This window comes from Eulemur rufifrons, chromosome 6, assembly GCF_041146395.1.
Source record: "Eulemur rufifrons isolate Redbay chromosome 6, OSU_ERuf_1, whole genome shotgun sequence".
In the NCBI taxonomy this organism is placed as follows: Eukaryota; Metazoa; Chordata; class Mammalia; order Primates; family Lemuridae; genus Eulemur; species Eulemur rufifrons.
In genome coordinates, this window is record NC_090988.1 from 29788914 (window position 1) to 29810318 (window position 21405).

A 21405-nucleotide genomic window follows, 5' to 3' on the forward strand; every position below is an offset into this window, starting at 1 on the left:
CTGGGAATAGGTATTTTCAACAACTTTCAAGATAAATGTCATGAAGTTGGACTGAATTTGGTAAATTTAAACAAGTGTATGTACAGACGGTGCACCTTCCATGACAGGAAAACATGAAGGGTTTATCACACAGATTAAAAAAGTATTAACAGATCCAGATGCCCTCACTTCTTCTCGTCGTATCTTGCATCAGCAAAATCTCTGTGTTAAAGCTATTTTAAATGACACTTTGTAACAAGTTCTAAGTATTGTTAACTATATTCATGCAAATGCAACAAGGCATCTTCAATTTTGCAACACACTAAAGTTGAATGATGAGGTATTCAGTGTGAATTTACCTCATCATTCTAAAGTGTGCTGGTGATCACAGGGACAGGCGTTAGCCAAAATTTTATCTCTGTGGGAACAGTTAAATTTTATGAAGAACAGAATCACCAATGTGAATTATTGAAAGAAGATTTCTATAGGAATGCAGCATTTCTGTGTGACATCATGTCAAATCAAAATAATTTGAGTATTTGTCTGCAAGATAAAACTAAGTCTATAATGATATGTGCACAAAAAACCCAAGCGTTTAAAAAAAAAAAAAAAAACATATATTTTTTTCAAAACACTTCTTCAAAAGGAAATTTTGGATGAACATTTTCCCCAGTTAGCAAAAGTCATTGATAAGCAGGATAACAAATGCGAATCATTTGAAGAATACACAGGTGTTACAGGCCTATTAATGGAGAATACAATGAAAGTTTCACTGACTTTGAGAATCATGATATCACACTCAAATTAGCATTTCAGCCTCACCTAGTTGATATTACCAAGGCACCTAAAGAACTAGAGATGGAATTGATAGAGCTCTTAGGAGATGACAGTTTAAAATCATTGCTTGATGCTAAGAAAGATCCAGTTGAAATATGAAAAAAATGCAGAATTCCCACGCCTTTGGCAACATGCCCAAAAAATGTTTTCTTGCTTTTCAACCTCTTATTGCTGTGAATCTATATTTTCCTACTTAACCCAAATCAAGATGTCCTTAAGGTCACAAATGACTGATACCCATCTAGACGATCAACTGAAACTGCAACCTCCCTGCTGCAACCAAATATCCAAATGTTTTCCAGCAAAAAGCAGGCACAACAAAGGCATTAAAAGGTTAGTTAACTTTAAAATTCAGAAACAGTTTTCATTTTTTGAAATTATTAGTTATATTTTTACAAAATAATGTTCATTTTTAAGTATATGTAATTGAAGTTTCTTTAATGTAGCATTATTTGATTACAGCTGAATTAATGTGGCCTTCCAACATGAAAAAGTTCCCTACCTCTGGACTAAGCTATAATATGTAAAGAAGCAGAAGTCACTCAATATTAGCTGGGAGAAGAGAATGTTTAGTTATTTTTGTGGTAGAGCCAGGACAGCTCCTAGCCAACAGTAGTCAGGTGTTGCTTTTTTTTTTCTCATTTACGCAAGGTACAAAAATAATCAAAACTTATCTATGCTGTTATAAGTCAGGAATGTGGTTATCCTTGGGGGTAGGAGGGGTAAATTAGTAGGTTTCTAGAGTGTTAATAAACTTGTATGTCTTGATCTGGGTGCTTATACAGGTGTATTCAATTTGTAAAAATTCATGAGCTATACATTTATTCTATATATTTTTATTTCAGTAAAAACTTAAAATTGAAAAATGAATGGTTTTCTCTGGTGAGTAGGATAGTCCTGGGGAGGGGAGGAATAGAATGCTGCAGCCATTCTGTATTATTTGATTTTGTAACCCATGCATGTAATATTTTGATATAACCTTTTTAAAATATTTTAAAATTATTGTTTTATTGTCTACAAAAGACCCTTCAGCATAAGTGCCATATCTTAATCATAAAAATATCAAATGTAAAACCATACAGTCCAACACAGTCTTAACTATACGACGTCTTCATTTACACTGGAGTTAACCTGCAATGCGGTTATGACTACTTTTTCCTTCTGAACACAAGTACTGTACTGTACTTTAGAGAACTATGAAGACAAATGATGAAGCACAAGGATAAGATATGTCCTCCTGCTCCCTTTCTAGGGGAAGTCCTAATTTACATGGCTATTATCTTGTTTTCAGAATTTGGATCAGGCTAGGATATTTTGTTTCGTTCTACTGGTTAACATGTATAATAAATATGGACATTTGGGGTGCTTGGATGTATGGATATATTAATTGGATACATTCACTGTGACACCTTTGTTGACTTCTATAACAATTAGACAGAGACTTAGACAAGATCAGCCTATAAGGTATACCCAAATCCTACCAATATTTACAGTTAAAAGAAATGCATCATGCCAGGAAGTGAAAAAGAATCTGTATTTTCACACTAGGCAGGAGCACTATATAATTTTATCTGTCTGAATTTTGGAAACCAATGCTGCTTGAAGGTTTACTATGACCACTGAAACTTAAACCAGGAAGTAGCCTCTATTGCTTCCACAGTGCCTGACATAAAAATTGTTGTGATAACTGAAACTTGTTATGCAGACTGGGATATTACTAATGATTTCTTCTTTCCATTCTCTTGAGAGTAAGACCAAAATCAGTTCATCATTTGTGTGCAGTACACCTTTACAGGTCCAAACTCTTCAGAAATATATTATCAAATGAGTTAGATACACTCAAGTGCCATGAGAACTGCCACATAGGTCCAAATTCCATTCTATTATATAGATTACATTTTGGTAATCACCTTCACTGAGAAACTATTCACATTGTATTACATACCATTCAGGCACAACTAACTTAAGAAGAAAGGGACTTAAATGAAGACAAATCTAAAACCCTGACACCCAAATGACCAAATGGATATTGCCCAAGGAGCGTGCTACAGCCCATCGTGAATAAACTGCTGGCTTTACAGCCACTAAATACAAAGAAATAGAACCCACATCTTAATACCCTCTTGGTCTCCAGCATATATGGACCTGGAAATTATACTACAGCCCCTTTATCTGGTCAAAAAAAAAACATGTGGCTAAGTTTGAATGGCAGCTCCTGCAAGACACAGCTTTGAAAGTAATACAAGCAGTTGTATTCATGGGATAATAAATGATCAAAGAATAGTGCATGCTTTGCTATTTGTCTGCTTTGCTCCAATAACCCCAATTTTCTTTTTAAACCTTGCAGTGCTAGCAATGTGTGGGATGTAAGTATGCATATGTAGATATGCATATGTACATGTCTATATATGTACGTATGTACACTTTGCATGACACACACTTAAAAGTTTCTGGGCATCACTTTCTAATCGTTGACGACTTGGTTGGGTGCCTGTGCAGAAAAGAGTTAACATAGCAATCCTGAGACTGCTAGAAAGGCCTGCTTGCACAGTTGGCCTGTAACTAGTGCCTAGAAACTTGGATTTTGGGAGAGTTTCCACCATTCTCAGAACAAATAAAGGTAGCTCACTGTGCCTAAACTGTTTGTACAAACAATGTGGTTTAAGTTGAACACCTGCATTCCTTTGGGGAGTCTAAAATTTTGCTATATACTAGAGAGAGTTTGCTGACATAATCAGTCCCCATAAAAACTCTAAGTACTGGGTCTCTAATACGCTTCCCTGGTAGACAACATTTTACACATGTCACAACTTGTTGCTGGGGGATTTAAGCATGTCATGTGTGATTTTACTAGAAGAGAACTCTTGGAAGCATGTACCTGTTTTCAGAAAATTTAAATAAGTTTCTTTCTGGAAAGTGTCAAATATTTACCTTGTGCAACCAGATCTCGTCTCAACAATGGATAAAGAACAGGTTCTACACCATCCATCTCTTGTATAATAAGGGTTTTCCCAAAACGTACTGCCAACTCAAGAGCTGTGATAAAGTTACTATCCTAAGAGAATAAAAAAGAATTCATATTAATTCTATTATCTCACTATTTACAAAGGTCCTTATAAATAATGAGTGAAGACATTAAGAGGAATCATATGAATATTTAAAAATTTAATATGCATGTTAATAATTCAAATTATTCATGATCGTTTTTCTACTTATAAGTACTTGGTGATGAATTATTTTAGTTGAACAAATTATCTTAAAAACTTCATAATTTATATAGACTTGTAAGAAAATAAGTATTTTACCATTTTTTAAATTGTGGTAAAAAAGAAATCCATATAACATGAAATCTACACTCTTCACCAATTTTTAAGTGTATACTAGAGTATTGTTAACCATAAGCACAGTGTTGTGCAGCAGCAGATCTCTAGAACTTTTTTATCTTGCACGACTAGAACTCTATATCCCATCAATAGCAAATTTCTATTTCCCCCACGATACAAAAGCCTTTCTTCAATTTTCTACAATAATTTCAAATTGTTACAGAAACAAAATTTCAAATTCTATATATAATAAGTTACTCATCCCCAGGTATCAATAAAAACTACCTTGCCTATGTTCAGAATCACACATTGAATGGGGGAAAAAGGCAACATGATGAATTCTATTAACAGTAAACTTTTCTTGGTGTGATAGGTCTAATCCTTGTGAACAGAACCTTTCGACAAAATTCTAGAACTAGTGAAGAATTTTGAGGCTTTCTGACTAAAGAAGAGTAGTTTTAAATATCACCCTAGGTCTAAAACAAAGGTAAAAAATATATATAATATTTGAAGTGATAATTAACATCTCATACTGCAAAACATAAATGAGATTAAAGAATTTATATATTATATAATTTACAATTATTCTTACCAAAAACAAATGAGGTAGAAACCTTCATTTTACAAGTAAAGTTTTAGAGGTAATTTTTCAAAAAACTAAAGAATAGCCATGAAAGTTAATCATATGCTAAGCCTTCTTAAAAAACACACACACACACACACACACACAAAATTTATTTAAAATCTGACCAAATATAATTTCCTCTGCAAGATAAATATGACAGTGAGAAGTTACTACCAAAAAGACTCTGATTACATTTCAATGACTGATATGTCAAATCTTGGGATCAAGATGCTTGTTAGTAAGTTACAGGAATAGGAAATTATGGAAGGCATTGAGAGGAACTGTAAATACTTTGATTTTTTTTTATTTTTTAATTTTATATATATTTTTTAAATTTTTTTTCTCATTTTATATTTCTATGGTCTTTATCACACATGGTATTTTGTTAGTAAGAACTGTAAATATTTTTAAAGGCCAGGAGGCTTTTCTGATTCTCCAAGCTAAGTCAGTAATACTTACTTCTAAGAATCTATATTTATGTCCTTAATTATAATTTAGTGTAAATGCTTTCTTGTCTCTCTAACCTATTAGACTGTCCTTGTCATTAGGGAAGGAATTGTGACTACTTAACTCACTGTGAAATTCCCAGTGCTTAGATCAATACCTAGCACCAAATAAATATTCTTTTTCCAATTTTTTTTTTTATTTTCTAAATTTAAGGAGTACAAGTGAAGTTTTCTTACATAGATATATTGTGCAGTGGCAAATTCAGGGCTTTTAGTGTAACCACACCTGAACAGTGTACATTGTACCCATTAAGTAACTTCTCATCTCTGAACCCTCTCCCACCCTATCCCCTTTCCGAGTCTCCAATAGCTATTATTCCACACTCTGTGTCAATGTGTACACATTTTTCGACTCCTACTTGTAAGTGAGAATATGCTGTAGTTGTTTCTGAGTTGTTTCACTTAAGATAATGGCCTTCAGTTTCATCCCATGTTGCTGCAGAAGACATGATTTCATTCTTTTTTATGGCTAAATAATATTCCATTGTGTATATACACCAAATTTTCTTTATCCAATCATCTGTTGATGGACACTTAGGTTGATTCCATACTGTGATTAGTACTGCAAAAAACATATGAGCCCAGGTATCTTTTTGATATAATGATTTCTTTTCCTTTTGGTATATACCCAGTAGATGGAATGGTAGTTCTATTTTTAGCTCTTTGAGAAATCTCCATACTGTTTTTCATAGAGATTGTACTACTTTACGTTCCCACCATGAGTGTATGTCCTCTGCATCCTCACCAACATTTGTTATTTTTTGACATTTTATTAATAGCCATTCTAGCCAGGCCTGGTGGCTCACACCTGTAATCCCCGCACTTTGGGAGGCTGAGACAGGAGGACTGCTTCAGGCCAGGAGTTCAAGATGAATCTGAACAACATAGCAAGACCCCATCTCTATAAAAAATTAAAAAACAAAATTTAGCTGGGTATGGTGGTGCATGCCTATAGTCCCAGCTATGCAGGAGGCTGAGCCAGGAGGATTGCTTGAGCCCAGGAGCTCGAAGTTACAATGAACTATGATCACACTGCTGTACTCTAGCCTAGGCTACAATAGTGAGACTCTATCTCAAAAATAAATACGTAATGGCCATTCTGACTGGTGTAAGATGGTATCTCAATGTAGCTTTAACTTGCATTTCCCTGATGATTAGTGATGATGAATATTTTTTCATATGCTTGTTGGCAATTTGTATGTCTTCTTTCAAAAATGCACTTTGATCACTTTGAGGTTACTTGTTTTTTGTTGTTGTTGAGCTGTTTGAGTTCTTTATAAATTCTGGATATCACTCCCCTGCTACATAGTTTATAAATATTTTTTTCCCATTCTGCAGATTGTTCATTTTTTTTTTTTTTTTTTTTGCTGTGCATAACATTTTCAGTTTAATTAAGTCCCACTTGTCTATTTTTGTTTTTGCTGCTTGTGCTTTTGAGGTCTTAGTTATGAATTTTTGCCTAGAACAATGTCCACAAGGGTTATCCCTAGGTTTTCTTCTAGCATTTTTATAATTTCAGGTCTTACAGTTAAGTCTTTGATCCATCTTAGTTGATTTTTGATATGGTAAGAGATGGGGGTCCTATTCATTCTTCATATGGCAATCCAATTTTCCCAGTACTACTTATTGCAAAGGATGTGCTTTCCTCAGTGTATGTTTTGTTGACTTTGTCAACAATCAATTAGCTATAGATATGTTCTGGGTTTTCTATTCTGTTCCATTGACCTATGTGTCTATTTTTATAGCAGTACTATGCTGTTTTGGTTAGTATAGCCTTGTAGGATAATTTGAGGGCAGGTAATATGAAGCTTTGTTCTTTTTGCTTAGGATTGCTTTGGCTATTCAGGATCCTTTTTGGTTCTATATGAATTTTAGAATTGTTTGTTCTAATTCTGTGAAAAAATGACATTAATATTTTGACAGGGATTGCAATGAATCTGTATATTGCTTTGCAGAGTATAGTCATTTTAACGATGTTAATTCTCATCCATGAGCATGGGATGTTTTTCCATTTGTCTGTGTCATCTACAATTTCTTTCATCAATGTTTTGTAATTTTCTTTGTAGAAATCTTTCACTTCCTCAGTTAAATATATTCCTAGGTCTTTTGAGGGGGGTTTTTCATTGCTATTGTAAATGGTATTTCCTTTTTGATTTGGTTCTCAGCTTGACTGTTATTGCTGTATAGAAATGCTACTGATTTTTGTACATTGAATTCGTATCCTGAAACTTTACTGAATTCATTTGTCAAATCTAAGTTTTTTGGTGGACTCTTTAGGATTTCGAGGTATAAAATCATGTTGTTGGCAAACAGAGATAATTTGACTTCCTCTTTTCCAATTTGGATATCTTTTATACCTTCATCTTGTCTGAATGCTCTGGCTAGGACTTCTAGTACTGTGTTGAATAGGAGTGGTGAAAAGTGGACATCCTTGTCTTGTTCCAGTTCTTAGGGGGATTGCTTTCAATTTTTCCCCATTCAGTATGATATTGGCTGTGGGTCTGTTGTATACAGCTTTTATTATTTTGAGGTATGTTCCATCTATGCATAGTGTGTTGAGGGTTTTTTTTTATCAGGAAGGGATGCTGAATTTTACCAAATACTTTTTCTGCATCTATTGAGATGATCATATGATTTTTGTTCTTATCCCCTTTTTACAAATTAGAAAGTTTAACCTAAGGGAGTTACATTTCTTTCCCTAGGTCCCACACCAGGTAAGTTATAAGGCTCAGTCTTGAATCTATGTTTTCTGATTACAGACTCAGAGTTCTTTTCACTATAACATGGTATCTAAATTATTAGTTATACATACCTGCTGATTAATAACTTCCAAACGTGAGTCTTTCAAATGTATTTTTAACCATTCTGTAGCTTGGGAAGAAGGATCTATAAGAAATGGGCATACTCGACTCTAGTTTAAAAAAGAAAAGGAAAGTAATGTTTTTAAAATGAATAAAAGTTTCCATGGAAATGATTTGCTAAAAATTATGAACCACTTATTAAATGAGCTTTTCTCTCAGGCTTTGGAGAACACAAATATGCAACCATAAAAAGGAAAGAAAGGTACAGTTTTTAGCTGCACCAGAAGCCACATTAATAAATTCAGTGACCAGAAATTAATATTAGGTAATTAAATTTAGCCACAGTAAAGTGACTATAGTACTATTTACCACACAATAACACAGAAAATGTGTATTAACAATATGCTAAGAAGAGCTCTAGTCCCAAGCTGATGCCATTTGCACCACTCTTTTTGGTTTTTTTCAATACACAGTCAAGTTATTCCCTAACTTGTTATACGTTTTTGTTGAATAAACCATTAAGGCCTTAAAAAAGAAGTATGGGCTAATCTTAAACATACTGCTGAAATAATTATAATTGTTTACATTTTAAGACATTAATTCTTCTGAAGTAGCAAATACCTAAGTATTCTAGAAGAATTACATAGGTTGTAGGTTAAGATCTAATGAACTAGAGACTAAATTAATTCTGGAATGTCACACTAATCAAACTGTAAGACCAATAGGAAGTAAGAAACTATTTTTTTTTTTTTTTTTGAGACAGAGTCTCACTCTGTTGCCCAGGCTAGAGTGAGTGCCATGGCGTTAGCCTAGCTCACAGCAACCTCAAACTCCTGAGCTCAAGCGATCCTCCTGTCTCAGCCTCCCGAGTAGCTGGGACTACAGGCATGCGCCACCATGCCCGGCTAATTTTTTTTCTATATATATTTTTAGCTGTCCGTATAATTTCTCTCTATTTTTAGTAGAGATGGGGTCTCGCTCTTGCTCAGGCTGGTCTCGAACTCCTGAGCTCAAACGATCCGCCCACCTCGGCCTCCCAGAGTGCTAGGATTACAGGCGTGAGCCACCGCGCCCGGCCGGAAGTAAGAAACTATTGAAAATGCCCTACACACACAATGGCAGTTAGTAAACAATGACTAATTATATATGTACAAAATATATATCATATATATGACAAATTTAAAAGTCATCTAAAAATCATTGCTACCTAGTAAATCGTATTTAAATAATTGACCTAATTTTTCTTAAGTTTTCACATTTATTTGAAAAATGTAATGCAACTGTTTGCTACAGGGATAAGAGAATTTTTTGAAAGAATAAAATGAAAACAGAATTGGGGTACAGTCGTTAACCCCTTTACCCAGTTTCTCTTTCCATAGTTTCAGTTACTTGTGGTAAATCATAATCCAAAAATAGGTGATACAGTACAAGATATTTTGAGAAATAGAGACCACATTCACATAACGTTTATTATAGTATATTGTTATAATTGTTCTATTTTATTATTGGTTATTGTTAACCTCTTACTATGACTAATTTATAAATTAAACTTCATCATAGGTATGTATGCATAGGAAAAAACAGTATATGTAGGGTTCGGTACTATCCAGGTTTCAGGTATCCGCTGGGACTCTGGTAACATATCCCCTATGGATAAGTCGGGGTGTGCAGCATGGGGGAATACTGGATATCTAATAAGAAAATACATGTTATCTCAGTCAGTGGCATACCAAGAGGGAGGGAGATGGTAGGATGTCCTGTGGACAAATAGTTTTTCATCACCAATGTTGTTTAGAATTGCTAGCACATGGTGGTAATAAAGAGATGATTTGCCTTAAAACAACTTTACTATTACTTTCAAATTCTCTACAGACAAGGAACTCTGTTTCACTTGTACCCAGAATAGACTACTCCCACCACATTTCCTCCCATGTTACATCAGTACATGATCTTCACCCAGCATCTATTTCTAGAGGTTTCACTTATATGTTCCAGATATAAATGTACTATTTCAAGCAAAATGACATGGTGAGTAAATAGCTTCTTAAGTGTTACCATGGTGTTGTACCTAGTTTTTAGATCTAATTTTATGCTAGCATTTAATAATAAATGTTTCACAATCCTACTAGATTTATTTTAAATTGTTGAAATTTAGGTTTAAAATTTAAATTACTTTAAATTTTTTAAAAGTTCTTACCCATGATTTCAAGCCAATGATCTGAGGCAGTCAAATAAAAAAAAAAAAGGTAATGTTTCAAAACATCATGTTTTTAACAAAGAAAATATGCTTAAGAATTTCAAAGGGTACTTACAAGTTTCTTTTCATCTTATTTATATTTCTCCAGAGAGATTTAGACAAGATTCCCAACGTACATTTTATCTCTGTGTTCCATGAATAAATGTAGTTAAATTCCACATTTAACAAATTATAATAGATCCAAAAATATTAAACTTTCATTCCTTTATTCATTTATTTATTCATCTAATATGTTAGATAACAACTACAGTAGGATAGTACAAGGGGTACAGAATTAATAAGATATATTCCCTTACCCTCAATACTTCACATCCAATAAAGAAGCAAGAATGAAAATTTCATCATCAAGAAGTGTACAAGATACTACAGAAGGATGGCAGATAGAGTTAGGGTAAGCGTCTAGAAACCAATTCAAGTCAAACTACACCAAGAGAGATTACCTAGACAAAGAAGTGAAAGAAATATTTCCGGCAAAAACAACAGTATGATATAGAGGAGAATAAAAAGTTCAGAGTATTTGGGAAACTTCCAGTACTTTGATGTAGCTGGAGTAAAAAAAAGTGTGGGCAAAGATACATATAAAATGGCAGGAGTAATCTTGAATCTGTCTGATTATGAATATCTTCTGGATACTGAAATTTTAATACTGCAGGCTATCAGAAGTCACTAAAATCTATTAATTGAGGCAATATTATTATGATCAGATTAATATTTTAGAAAGATGACTCCAACAGCAGTAAAGGAAGTGATACGAAGGGCAAGGGCCCAGCTAATATAATGTATTTATCCAGGTACAAAATGAGGAAGGCATAAATGAAGCCACTGGCAGTGGATGTGGTTAAAACAGGATGAATTCATTAGACAATTGAGAAGTAGATTTGATAAGATTGGTTCAACAATTAACTCAATAAAAAAGTAAAGAGACATAATGAGAATGACTCTCAGATTTGTAGCTTGCATTACTGGGCCAAGACTGTGATATCTCCAGTGGTAGAAAATAAAAGAGAAGTAGGTTATTAGGAGTGCGAGAGAAAGAAAAAAGTTTTACAGTGGAGAGCTGCTTTGCATACCCTGCATGCTCCCTCAATGTATTTTTGATGGGGCTATCAATATGAGCAGGTAACCCAAGCTAACCAATCAGAATACTTTTGGGAGGCTGGCATATATGGTGTAGTGCAGAGGGAGGGAGTGACACATCTTTAGTCGGAAAACAAAAACTTCAATAACGGTAAATGTGCAGTCACCAATGGCCATTGCTAACAAAGGGTAAAGAGAACCTATCTGAGGATGAATCCATCCGTTAAGATGAAGACAGAGAGGTTGTGGTAACATCTTTTGAATTCTGAAGCTTGCCCCAATCTTTTGGACATCTCAGTTATTTAAAAGCATAATTTTTTAATTTTTTGCTTAAATGTGCTATAATTGGCCACTGAAAGATTCTTGACTTAGAACTATATAGGTCAAGAGTTCAGAAGAGAGGTCAATAACTAGAGTTATAAACACTGATTTAAATTCTTCTTTTTTGGGAAAGGGAGATTGTATAGGGAATATTTTTGAAAGAGATGATTTTTAAAACATGTAAGATAATCTATAATTGTACTTCTATTTTTAATACTTAGAAATAAGAGCAAAAATATTTTATAAATAAAACTAAAGTCTATCTCTTGATTAGCTAAGGAGAGTTACATTAACAGGAAGACTGCAAAACAAGTAAGGTTAAACACACACACACACACACACACACACACACATACACATGCACACATATACAGACACTCCTATGAGAAGCAGTTTTAGAACATAAACTGGGGCTAGACCAGTGTAGAGCTTGGTTCTACCACTTGATAGCTATGTGAACCTTGGCCAAGTGATTTAACTCTTCTGTACTTCGATCTCTTTATCTATAAAAAAGATAGTACATGTACCCACTAGATTGATTTGGGAATTACATGAGGTAAGTGTTTAAGTGCCTTACCTATTTAATTCTCAAACAGTAATATATGCACAACATAGTAAGTACTACATAAGCTTTCTCATCATTATTTATTTGAGAATTGAAGAATTTTTCCCTTTGTGATTTACCTTTATAACTTTATATTCTTAGTCTGGTATCAAATTTGTTTGCATTTCTTCAGCAAATACCAAACAGCAAGAAGGAAAAAAAATCTCAGAAATTTTGAGTGGTTAAAAGAAAACCAAATTGACAGTGAATTGTCCATAAACAATAAAACACAAATATCCATTAGATGTCTTCACAAGAAAAATGTATATAAAGCATGAAATTAAAATTAATCATCTTTTCCATCTCCTTTCTGGATGCTTCTCACACCCTCTCTATAGTTTCTAGCAGCCTTATAATCTCCAGTATACACTGAGTTGTCCAACATTAAAAAGATCATATAATTTGCCGCCCAAACCAAGTTTATGAAAGTGAAAGAAAAACTATGAATAATTACATCAGGACAACAGGTGTAAACCATAGCCCAAGCAATCCAAGATATATGATTGCCATGGCCAAATTTTTCCCTGGCCCTCAGAGACATAGGTCATATTGAGTTTTCTGCTAATGTGATAAAACTATTGTTACAAGGCCAACGGTACATAAGGATTAGACTTTTACTCTCCCAGACAATATATGTACTTCAAAAGTTAGCTTAACCTAAATATGAGAGTTTCAAGCATCATTGTGAGATCAACAGAAGAATAATTTTGGACATAAAAGACTTTTCTTAGCATGACTACAGGACTTGAATCTGGGAAAGCCTCTTCTGCTGAGAGGTAGTTAATGAGGAGATCTAATATACTTCTGAATCAAAAATACATCTTATTTTTCATGCCTAGCCATCTTTTCTCAGAGAAGACTTCCCAGAAGCCCAACTTGTATAAATTTAGAGATTAATTTCACATATATCACATGGTGATGTTATGAAGAGATATTGTAGACACGTGCTATCAAATCACACCCTTAACTACAAGAACTTTTGAATCTAGCCTACCTTAGAATTGAGATGGAGTGTTGACCATAATGGCAAATTCATTTCAATAAAACAAATTACCTTAACAAATTTCTTCAAATGGTTTTTGTTTTGTCATATAAGTAGACATAAATATCTAAAAGGAACTTGGTAATATTAAATAGAAAGCAAATCTAAGTTTTTACGAAATTTAATTGCAAAAGAAATTTCCCCATATTCTTTATGAAAGACAATTCAGAAAACAAAATTATGTATTTTCAAAACAATATCAGTAAAAAATAAAAATTATTCAGATAAATATATTTTTTCTAAATGCTTACCCCCCTGGTTTCTTATGGAATGAAAAAAGAATTCTTAAATTAGTTTTTTTTTTTTTTAAATATGCAAGCAATTGCTTTTTTGGCTCACTGAAACAGGAAGAAGTGATTATGAAACATTGGGGAAGGAATAACACATATGATAAAAAGCATATAGTTTGCTATAATGCAATGAATTTATTTATATACACACTTAGAGTTCCACATTTATAATTCCAGTGTGAAAATGATAAAAAAAAAAAAACTTTTTAAAAAGTAAATTTAAAAACAGGCCAAATCAAGTTAAAAGAAGGAAAAACTATTTAATTTGTGGTCAGCAACTCTCTACTGGTAAGACACCAATGTAATGAGCCAAAGTATGGTCAGGTAATTAATAGGTCTAATAAAACAAAACAAATTATCCATGACTGAACCAGACCCAAAATATGAATCTTATGGTTTATGCTACATAAAGAGGTACATTTAATGTTCATGCCTTCTTTAAGACTTTCAAGTTATAGATTAAGGAAATGGTGTATGGGTAAGGGAAAGGGTTACAGAGAGGAAAGAGAATACTAATATTATGAAGTATAAGCTACTGAGAGAAAGAACAAAAAAAAAATTCACATTATCAAGAGGGAAAATTTATCTTCCAATTTCCGTATCAGAGTAAATCAAGTTAATGGTAAAATTCAAACATTATTCAAAGTAATGATTTGTGTACGTTGCCTTAAATTTGATTTTCACATTCACTGCCAATAAGCTTGTGATATTTCAACTTTAAACAATGACTTTTGGAAAACATACACTATGTGAAAGAACAATTTTCCAAAATATGCATATGGTCATCTCTAACTTACAACCTAAACTTATCCCCTTCGCTTTGTATAATTTTGTTTGGCAAAATAAATCAGGTACCCCTAAAACATTTCTATTACTATTAGGAAGCTCAATTTAGATTACTTTTCCAACAAAATAATGCCATTTTAGTTTATACTTTTATATTAAGGTAAAAATATATTATACTGAAAATTTTACATTCACTAACTGAATCATACATGAATTTTCATTAGCAAAATATTTTCACTTTTATGTAACTAAGAAAAGGATAACTGTGAAAGCCTAGGAATCTGAAGAATGCAATTCCTGTAGCAAGCCTGAAAAGAAAACATTTATAATGAGAAAATTAAAATAAATTAATTACCTGTAATATAACAAGAGCATTTTCTATGGAAAGGTCATCTGATGGTAGGCCTTCACTTTTCCAAATTAACTGCTCACTTTCAGTACAAAGAAATCGCCTCAGATCAAATTCTGAGAAGTTAAAGATGTTGATAATACTTTACTACAATGCATTTGAAGAAGGGAAGGGTATAAAACTACTTAAAATAGCCTGGAAAAAAAGTCCTATGCTAATCCTTAACTTGAAATCCATTCTTCCACATTTAATACCCAAAACCAAGAGGGAAAAAATCTTAAAAAAAAAAAGTACAAAGAAATGGAACTCATTCAAATCATAATTCTTTGAGTTAAAGTTTCACAACAATAATTTTGTAAAAACCACTAAGACACAAGGAATTTTTTAAGTTCCTACATCTTATCTTATGACATAAAATTATTATAAAAAGCTATATAATGTTTAACTGCATTCATACAATATCAAAAATAATTCAGTGGTCTCAGTTTTTTACAGTTATTTACGAATAGAAGAATCATAATAACAAAACAATTCTCAGAACATTTGTGGAATTCAGCAAATCTAAAGGAGCTATGTTATCCTTGTAACTCACAGAAAATTTTCCCCATTTAAAAAAAGTAAAATAACAAAGGTCAAAAGGTGCATTTTTAGTATACTGAAATTTCAAATTAATGAATAACTAAATACAAACTTTCAAGACCAGCTGACTTGGTCCATTCCTCCAAACAGGTTTTTCTCAGACACTCAGGAGCAGCAGAAAGATATGTAATAAATGCAGCAGCTAATTGAGCTCTTTTAGGCAGAGTAGCTAACTCCTCTGTTATCTCTGCCACCTGGTGGGAGACAGGGGGAGACAGATGTATATGGATACGTTTTAACATGGAAGAAAATGACAGCTTTATAGTTTTGACTGTGGAAAAAAAAATCATACATTGGTTTAAATAATAACCCTTTGTTTTGAATATAACAACATGTAAAAATATCAAAAAGACCTCATATCCTATTGTGGTATTTTTAAAAAGTACAAAATTCTAATATATTTGTAGAAACAAACATATTTTGTCATTGAAAGTTCCTAATGATCATAATGAAAGGAGAACTTTCATTCCAACCACAGTAAAATGTGAATTTGCGATCACTTGTAAAACAAAATCAAGACACAGAGTATGAACAAAGGCACAAAACAAAAATAAAGCATGAACACTCATTAGGGAACAGTTAGTGTGAATAAAGCATAAGATTCACCAGAAACGGTAATTATATAAAAGGAATGAAAACAGAGAGGTAGAGTTGATTGCAGGTAGATGTGAAAGGATTCCCATGACATGCAAAGGAATTTAACCTGTTTTAACCTGTGGCATGAGCCATTGAAAGTGTTCAAGTGCACAGTGAGTAACATAATCAGATTGGGTTTTAGAAAGATTAATTCAGATGACAAATGAAGGATGGACTAATTAAAGGGTCAGCTAGTAGGCCGGGCGCGGTGGCTCACGCCTGTAATCCTAGCACTCTGGGAGGCCGAGGCGGGTGGATTGCTCAAGGTCAGGAGTTCGAGACCAGCCTGAGCGAGACCCCGTTTCTACTAAAAATAGAAAGACACTATATGGACACCTAAAAATCTATACAGAAAAAATTAGCCGGGCATAGTGGCGCATGCCTGTAGTCCCAGCTACTCGGGAGGCTGAGGCAGTAGGATCGCTTGAGCCCAGGAGTTTGAGGTTGCTGTGAGCTAAGCTGACGCCACGGCACTCACTCTAGCCTGGGCAACAAAGTGAGACTGTGTCTCAACAAAAAAAAAAAGAAAAAAAAAAAGGGTCAGCTAGGAGGAAGACAAGTTTTTAAAAATCCAGATGAGAAAAAAGAAAAGGATTGGATAAAAGATGGAAGACAAATATACAGAATATTTGCAAATGGATACGATGAGTAAACAATGAAGAGTCTAAGACAACCCACACATTTTTAGTTTTGATACCCAGAAGAAAGATGCCTTCAGTGAAATAGGAAATAAAAGAGACATGGAATGAGAAAAAGAAAATAAGTTAATTCAGACATGTTGGGTTTGAGTTCCTGAGAGATAACTAAACACAAATGTCTAAAGTATAGTTGAAAATATAAATTTAAAACTCAGCAGTCTAGAAATATAGCTCTGGTCATCATCATGATATAGGTGACATTAAAACTGGATGAGATAATTTCAAAACAGTTATAAGAAAAATTGGTGAGGAAGGGAATAATGAACACAATCAACATTACTGGGTGAGCAGAAGAGGAAGATCAGGTGAGGGAAGGAATCTAACTGGTTAAAGAAAAAAAAAAGCAAAAAACAAGAGACAAGACTAACAAAGTTAAAATTATAGAGCATTTGAAGAAGAAATAAATAGCCAACAGTGTCAAATCCTAAAATTACTGTCCTGGTGAAGGTAAATTTTAAAAAGTTTCTAAAGAGTACAAAATTCTCCATCAATTCATTTTCATCCTGCCTTTCCCCTAAATAACACTGGTTACTAAAAGGAAATCAATTTTGCCTACAATCTATTTGTATAAAGATATTCGTTTAAAGATTAATTCACATAATGGGCCATTTACATCTAGATCATTTACCCTAAGTCAGCTGCAAATTAATGGATATTTTTCTCTCCTTTTTTTTTTTTTTCCAAACAAATACTTTACATTATAGGTTTCCTATGATTTAAAATAGCAGTCCCAACCTTTCTGGCACCAGGGACCAGTTTCATGGTAGACAATTCTTCCATGGACTGAGGCAGGGAGGATGATTTAAGCACATTACATTTATTGTGCACTTTATTTCTATTAATATTACATTGCCACTTGCCACTCACTGATAAGGTTTTCATATGAGTCTGCAAGCAGACTGATTTATGATGGTCTCTGTGCAGTCAAACCTCTCTGCTAATGATAATCTGTATTTGCAGATGCTCCCCAGCACTAGCATCACTGTCTCTGCTCTACCTCAGATCATTAGGCATTAAATTCTCATAAGGAACATGCAGCCTAGATCCTTGGCATGCACAGTTTACAGTAGGGCTTATGTTCCTATGAGAATCTAAGGCCACCACTAATCTGACAGGAGGTGGAGCTCAGGCGGTGATGTGAGCAATGGGGAGTGGCTGCAAATACAGACGAAGCTTCGCTCACACACCTCCTGCTGTACAGCAGGTTCCTAACGGGCTATGGACCAGCACTGGTCTGTGGCCCAATCCAGGGATTCAGGACCACAGTTCTAAAGGAAGACTCTTTATGACTCCCCTTTCAAACAAACCTGTGCATTCCATCTCTTGTGTTCTCTATTAAGCTGATTAATTAAGACTTCTGCAGCTTTGATTGTCTCTTGTGCTTTGCTTACTTCAGCTTCAAGTTTAGCAGCTTCTGAAGTCCTGCTCTGAAATCTATGAAAACATTAATTAAAAGAAAAAGAATTTAAGAGAGACTAATGAAATTATCCTTACATAATAAAGTGAACTTTTATGATAGAATTTAATTAATGATAATAATATTTCTGTAAAAAATATCATTAAAAGAACAAATGTATCAGGACATATATTTAAAGTGTAGTGCTGTCTACCTCCAAAAACTTGACGGGGCCTCCATGCCCTACTACATTTTATAAAAATTTCTCAATATGGCACTTACGGCCCTGTTTTAAGACTTATCTAATCCATTTTCCTAGTTTTATTTCATTCTATCTCAGTTCAGCAAAACTATATGTCAACATCAGAAGAATTCTATTTTCTCAATAAATATCCTATCCTGTATCTTCTGTGTTCTTCAGGATGTTCTACTTGCTTGGATATCTTCCAACTACTCCCTTATTCCCTCACCCCTCAGCCCAACTCCCTCCAACATCTACCACTAAAAATATAAATAAAATTTCAAAATTCACCACAAATATCCAGTACATTATACATAATCTCTCCCTATATGCCCATTCACCAAAGTTTATAATTCTCTTTTTAAATTATTTTCCTTGAAAATTTTACAATTTTATTATTTTGTTAAGTATAATAGCAATATTCTACATAATTACTCATTCAACAAATATGTAAGTCCTTATAATATGCCCAAGATTATGCCAACTATCATAAAATTGGCATATCACTTAATTCTTAGAACAGTTCAAAGTAAGTATTATAAATCTCATGTTACAGATATAGAAAGTTAGACCCAAAGAGATTATTGTACAAGGTTAGTAGATAATCCAATAATCAGTAAAGGACCAAAATTCATATACAGAAGTACCTGGTATTAAGTCCCATGCACTGTACAGTACATTTCATTGCCTAAGTACCTTCTTCCTTTCTCCCCTAGGCACAAGACTCTAGAACTAAGCTGTCCAATATGATAGCCATGAGCCACTTTGTGACTATTTAAATTTAAATTAATTAAAAATAAATAAAATTAAAAATTTAATTCTTCAGTCATATTACATACATTTCAAGCACTTAGTAGCCACATATGGCTACTGGCTACCATATCGGACAGCACAGATTATAGAACACTTCTATCATCTCACAAAGTTCCACTTGACAGCGCTGCTCTAGAACCAAGAAAGAGAAAGGCACATCTTTACTTACTGCAACAGTTCATACCATACCTTGAACATGGTTTTGCAATAAATATTTGTTAAATCATACCAACTCATGTTTCTGTACAAGTTGTATTAAAAATGGCAAACATCTCCTTAATTTTGTCAAATTAGAATTTAAAAATTGATAGATCATGCTCATTTTCCAATTCTTTGTTGATACACAAGAAAATAAGACTGTCACTCATAGCCATAGTCAATTAAACCTTAGTCAAGGATCATGATAAGTAAAAACATGGTAATCAACATTAACTCATTCTTGACAATGACTCCATAATGGAAAATGTCATTCTGTTTTACTTAAAATTAAAAGTTAACTCCAAAGGTTTCTGTAATAATCCTTCCAAAATATTTTTGTTAATAGTATGATGTAGTAGTTAAGAACAGAAACTTTATGGAATTACATAAATCTACTATCTAATGCTGGCTTAGTCACTTACTAGCTGCTCAACTTTAGGCAAATAAGCCTGTCTAATTTTAAGCTTCCTAATCTGCTGAATAGAAAAATAATAATTACCTCTCATCATCATTCTAAGGATTAAAAAGATAATATGCAAAGAGCCTAGTACAACACCTGACACAGCAAGTGACTAACAAATAATCAAAACATTGCCCTAATATGTTAATTACTCAATAAAGAATTGAGAATTAGCTGAATATTAAAGTACCGATTGTGAGCATATGACACTGAAAATAATAAATTATATTTATTTTCCTTATACTTCTCTAACAACACCTGGCAGAAAATGATGTGATTTCTTTCCTATGTTTCTAACATAAAAATTGTTCAGGAATATTGAAAACACTAAGTTTATGGGTTTAAAATTTTCTTTTTGGTTTATTTTTTTCTCTACAAGTGAATATGAGAGAGAGAGAAAGATCCGTTTCCTGAATATAGAGAAAAAAATCATAGTTTTAATCTGATGAATCTTTTTCTTGGTACAATTATTTTTCTTCGGTAAAAAAAAAAAAAAAGGAAGCATGACACATCACTTCCAAAAAAAATCCTGTAGTTTATAGAAAAGTATGAATCTCGTAAAACAAAAAGCAACTATAACGTATACTATATTTAACCACATCATTCTTCAGCTTTCTTTTTTTTTTTTTTTTTTTTTTTTTGAGACAGAGTCTCACCCTGTTGCCCAGGCTAGCGTGAGTGCCATGGCGTTAGCCTAGCTCACAGCAACCTCAAACTCCTGAGCTCAAGCGATCCTCCTGTCTCAGCCTCCCAAGTAGCTGGGACTACAGGCATGCACCACCATGCCCGGCTAATTTTTTTTCTCTATATATTTTTAGCTGTCCATATAATTTCTTTCTATTTTTAGTAGAGATGGGGTCTCGCTCTTGCTCAGGCTGGTCTCGAACTCCTGAGCTCAAACGATCCGCCCACCTCGGCCTCCCAGAGTGCTAGGATTACAGGCGTGAGCCACCGCGCCCGGCCTCTTCAGCTTTCTAATCTTCACGATTTTTACAAAAAAATGTTGCAAGATTTATAATAATTCCCAAATTGATGTATTTCTACCTCATACTAAATAGCAATCACAGGGACCCAGAGATACATGAAAGGCTTTAAGACTAATCATATTCATAAATGGTCCTCAGCTTCAGTATAATATTTGCATGAAGAATTTTTGTTTTAATACAAAGAAGACAAAAGCTAAAAGGATAGAATTTTGAACATGCTAATGCACCCTTGGGAAGATTATAGAATAGGTGGGCCTACAGCATCATCTGACATAAAGGAGTCTAAAATCTAAAAGTCAAAATATAATAAGAAAGATATCAAAATGTCAAATATAAACACTTCCAGCATTAACTCATTACATTACATTCCTCTTGCTCCATTTTCTCAAGAGTGATTGGGAATATATACAGTGATAGCTATACAAACGGAGACTTAAAAGATTTTTATTCTTACCAAAAATTTTCTTTAAAAGGAACACCTTCTATATTATTCTATACCCTTCCCAACTGTAGAGTGATTAATCACAAAAAGAAGTGAAAA

At 33.5% G+C, this 21405-nt stretch overlaps 1 protein-coding gene across 2 annotated transcripts in view; it reads right to left on the reverse strand.

Annotated features, from left to right (window-relative positions):
• DYNC2H1 (dynein cytoplasmic 2 heavy chain 1) overlaps window positions 1-21405 on the reverse strand; it is a 285364-nt gene that overhangs the window by 157417 nt on the left and 106542 nt on the right. Inside the window, exons 61-66 of one of the 2 annotated variants that reach the window (XM_069469003.1) lie at window positions 18078-18204; window positions 15489-15630; window positions 14804-14913; window positions 10269-10289; window positions 8083-8181; window positions 3748-3871 (exon numbers count right to left, since the gene is read on the reverse strand). In XM_069469003.1, the coding sequence (XP_069325104.1) occupies window positions 3748-3871; window positions 8083-8181; window positions 10269-10289; window positions 14804-14913; window positions 15489-15630; window positions 18078-18204 (623 nt within the window). The remainder of the gene's footprint in view (window positions 1-3747; window positions 3872-8082; window positions 8182-10268; window positions 10290-14803; window positions 14914-15488; window positions 15631-18077; window positions 18205-21405) is intronic. The other variant, XM_069469002.1, reaches the window with a different exon arrangement.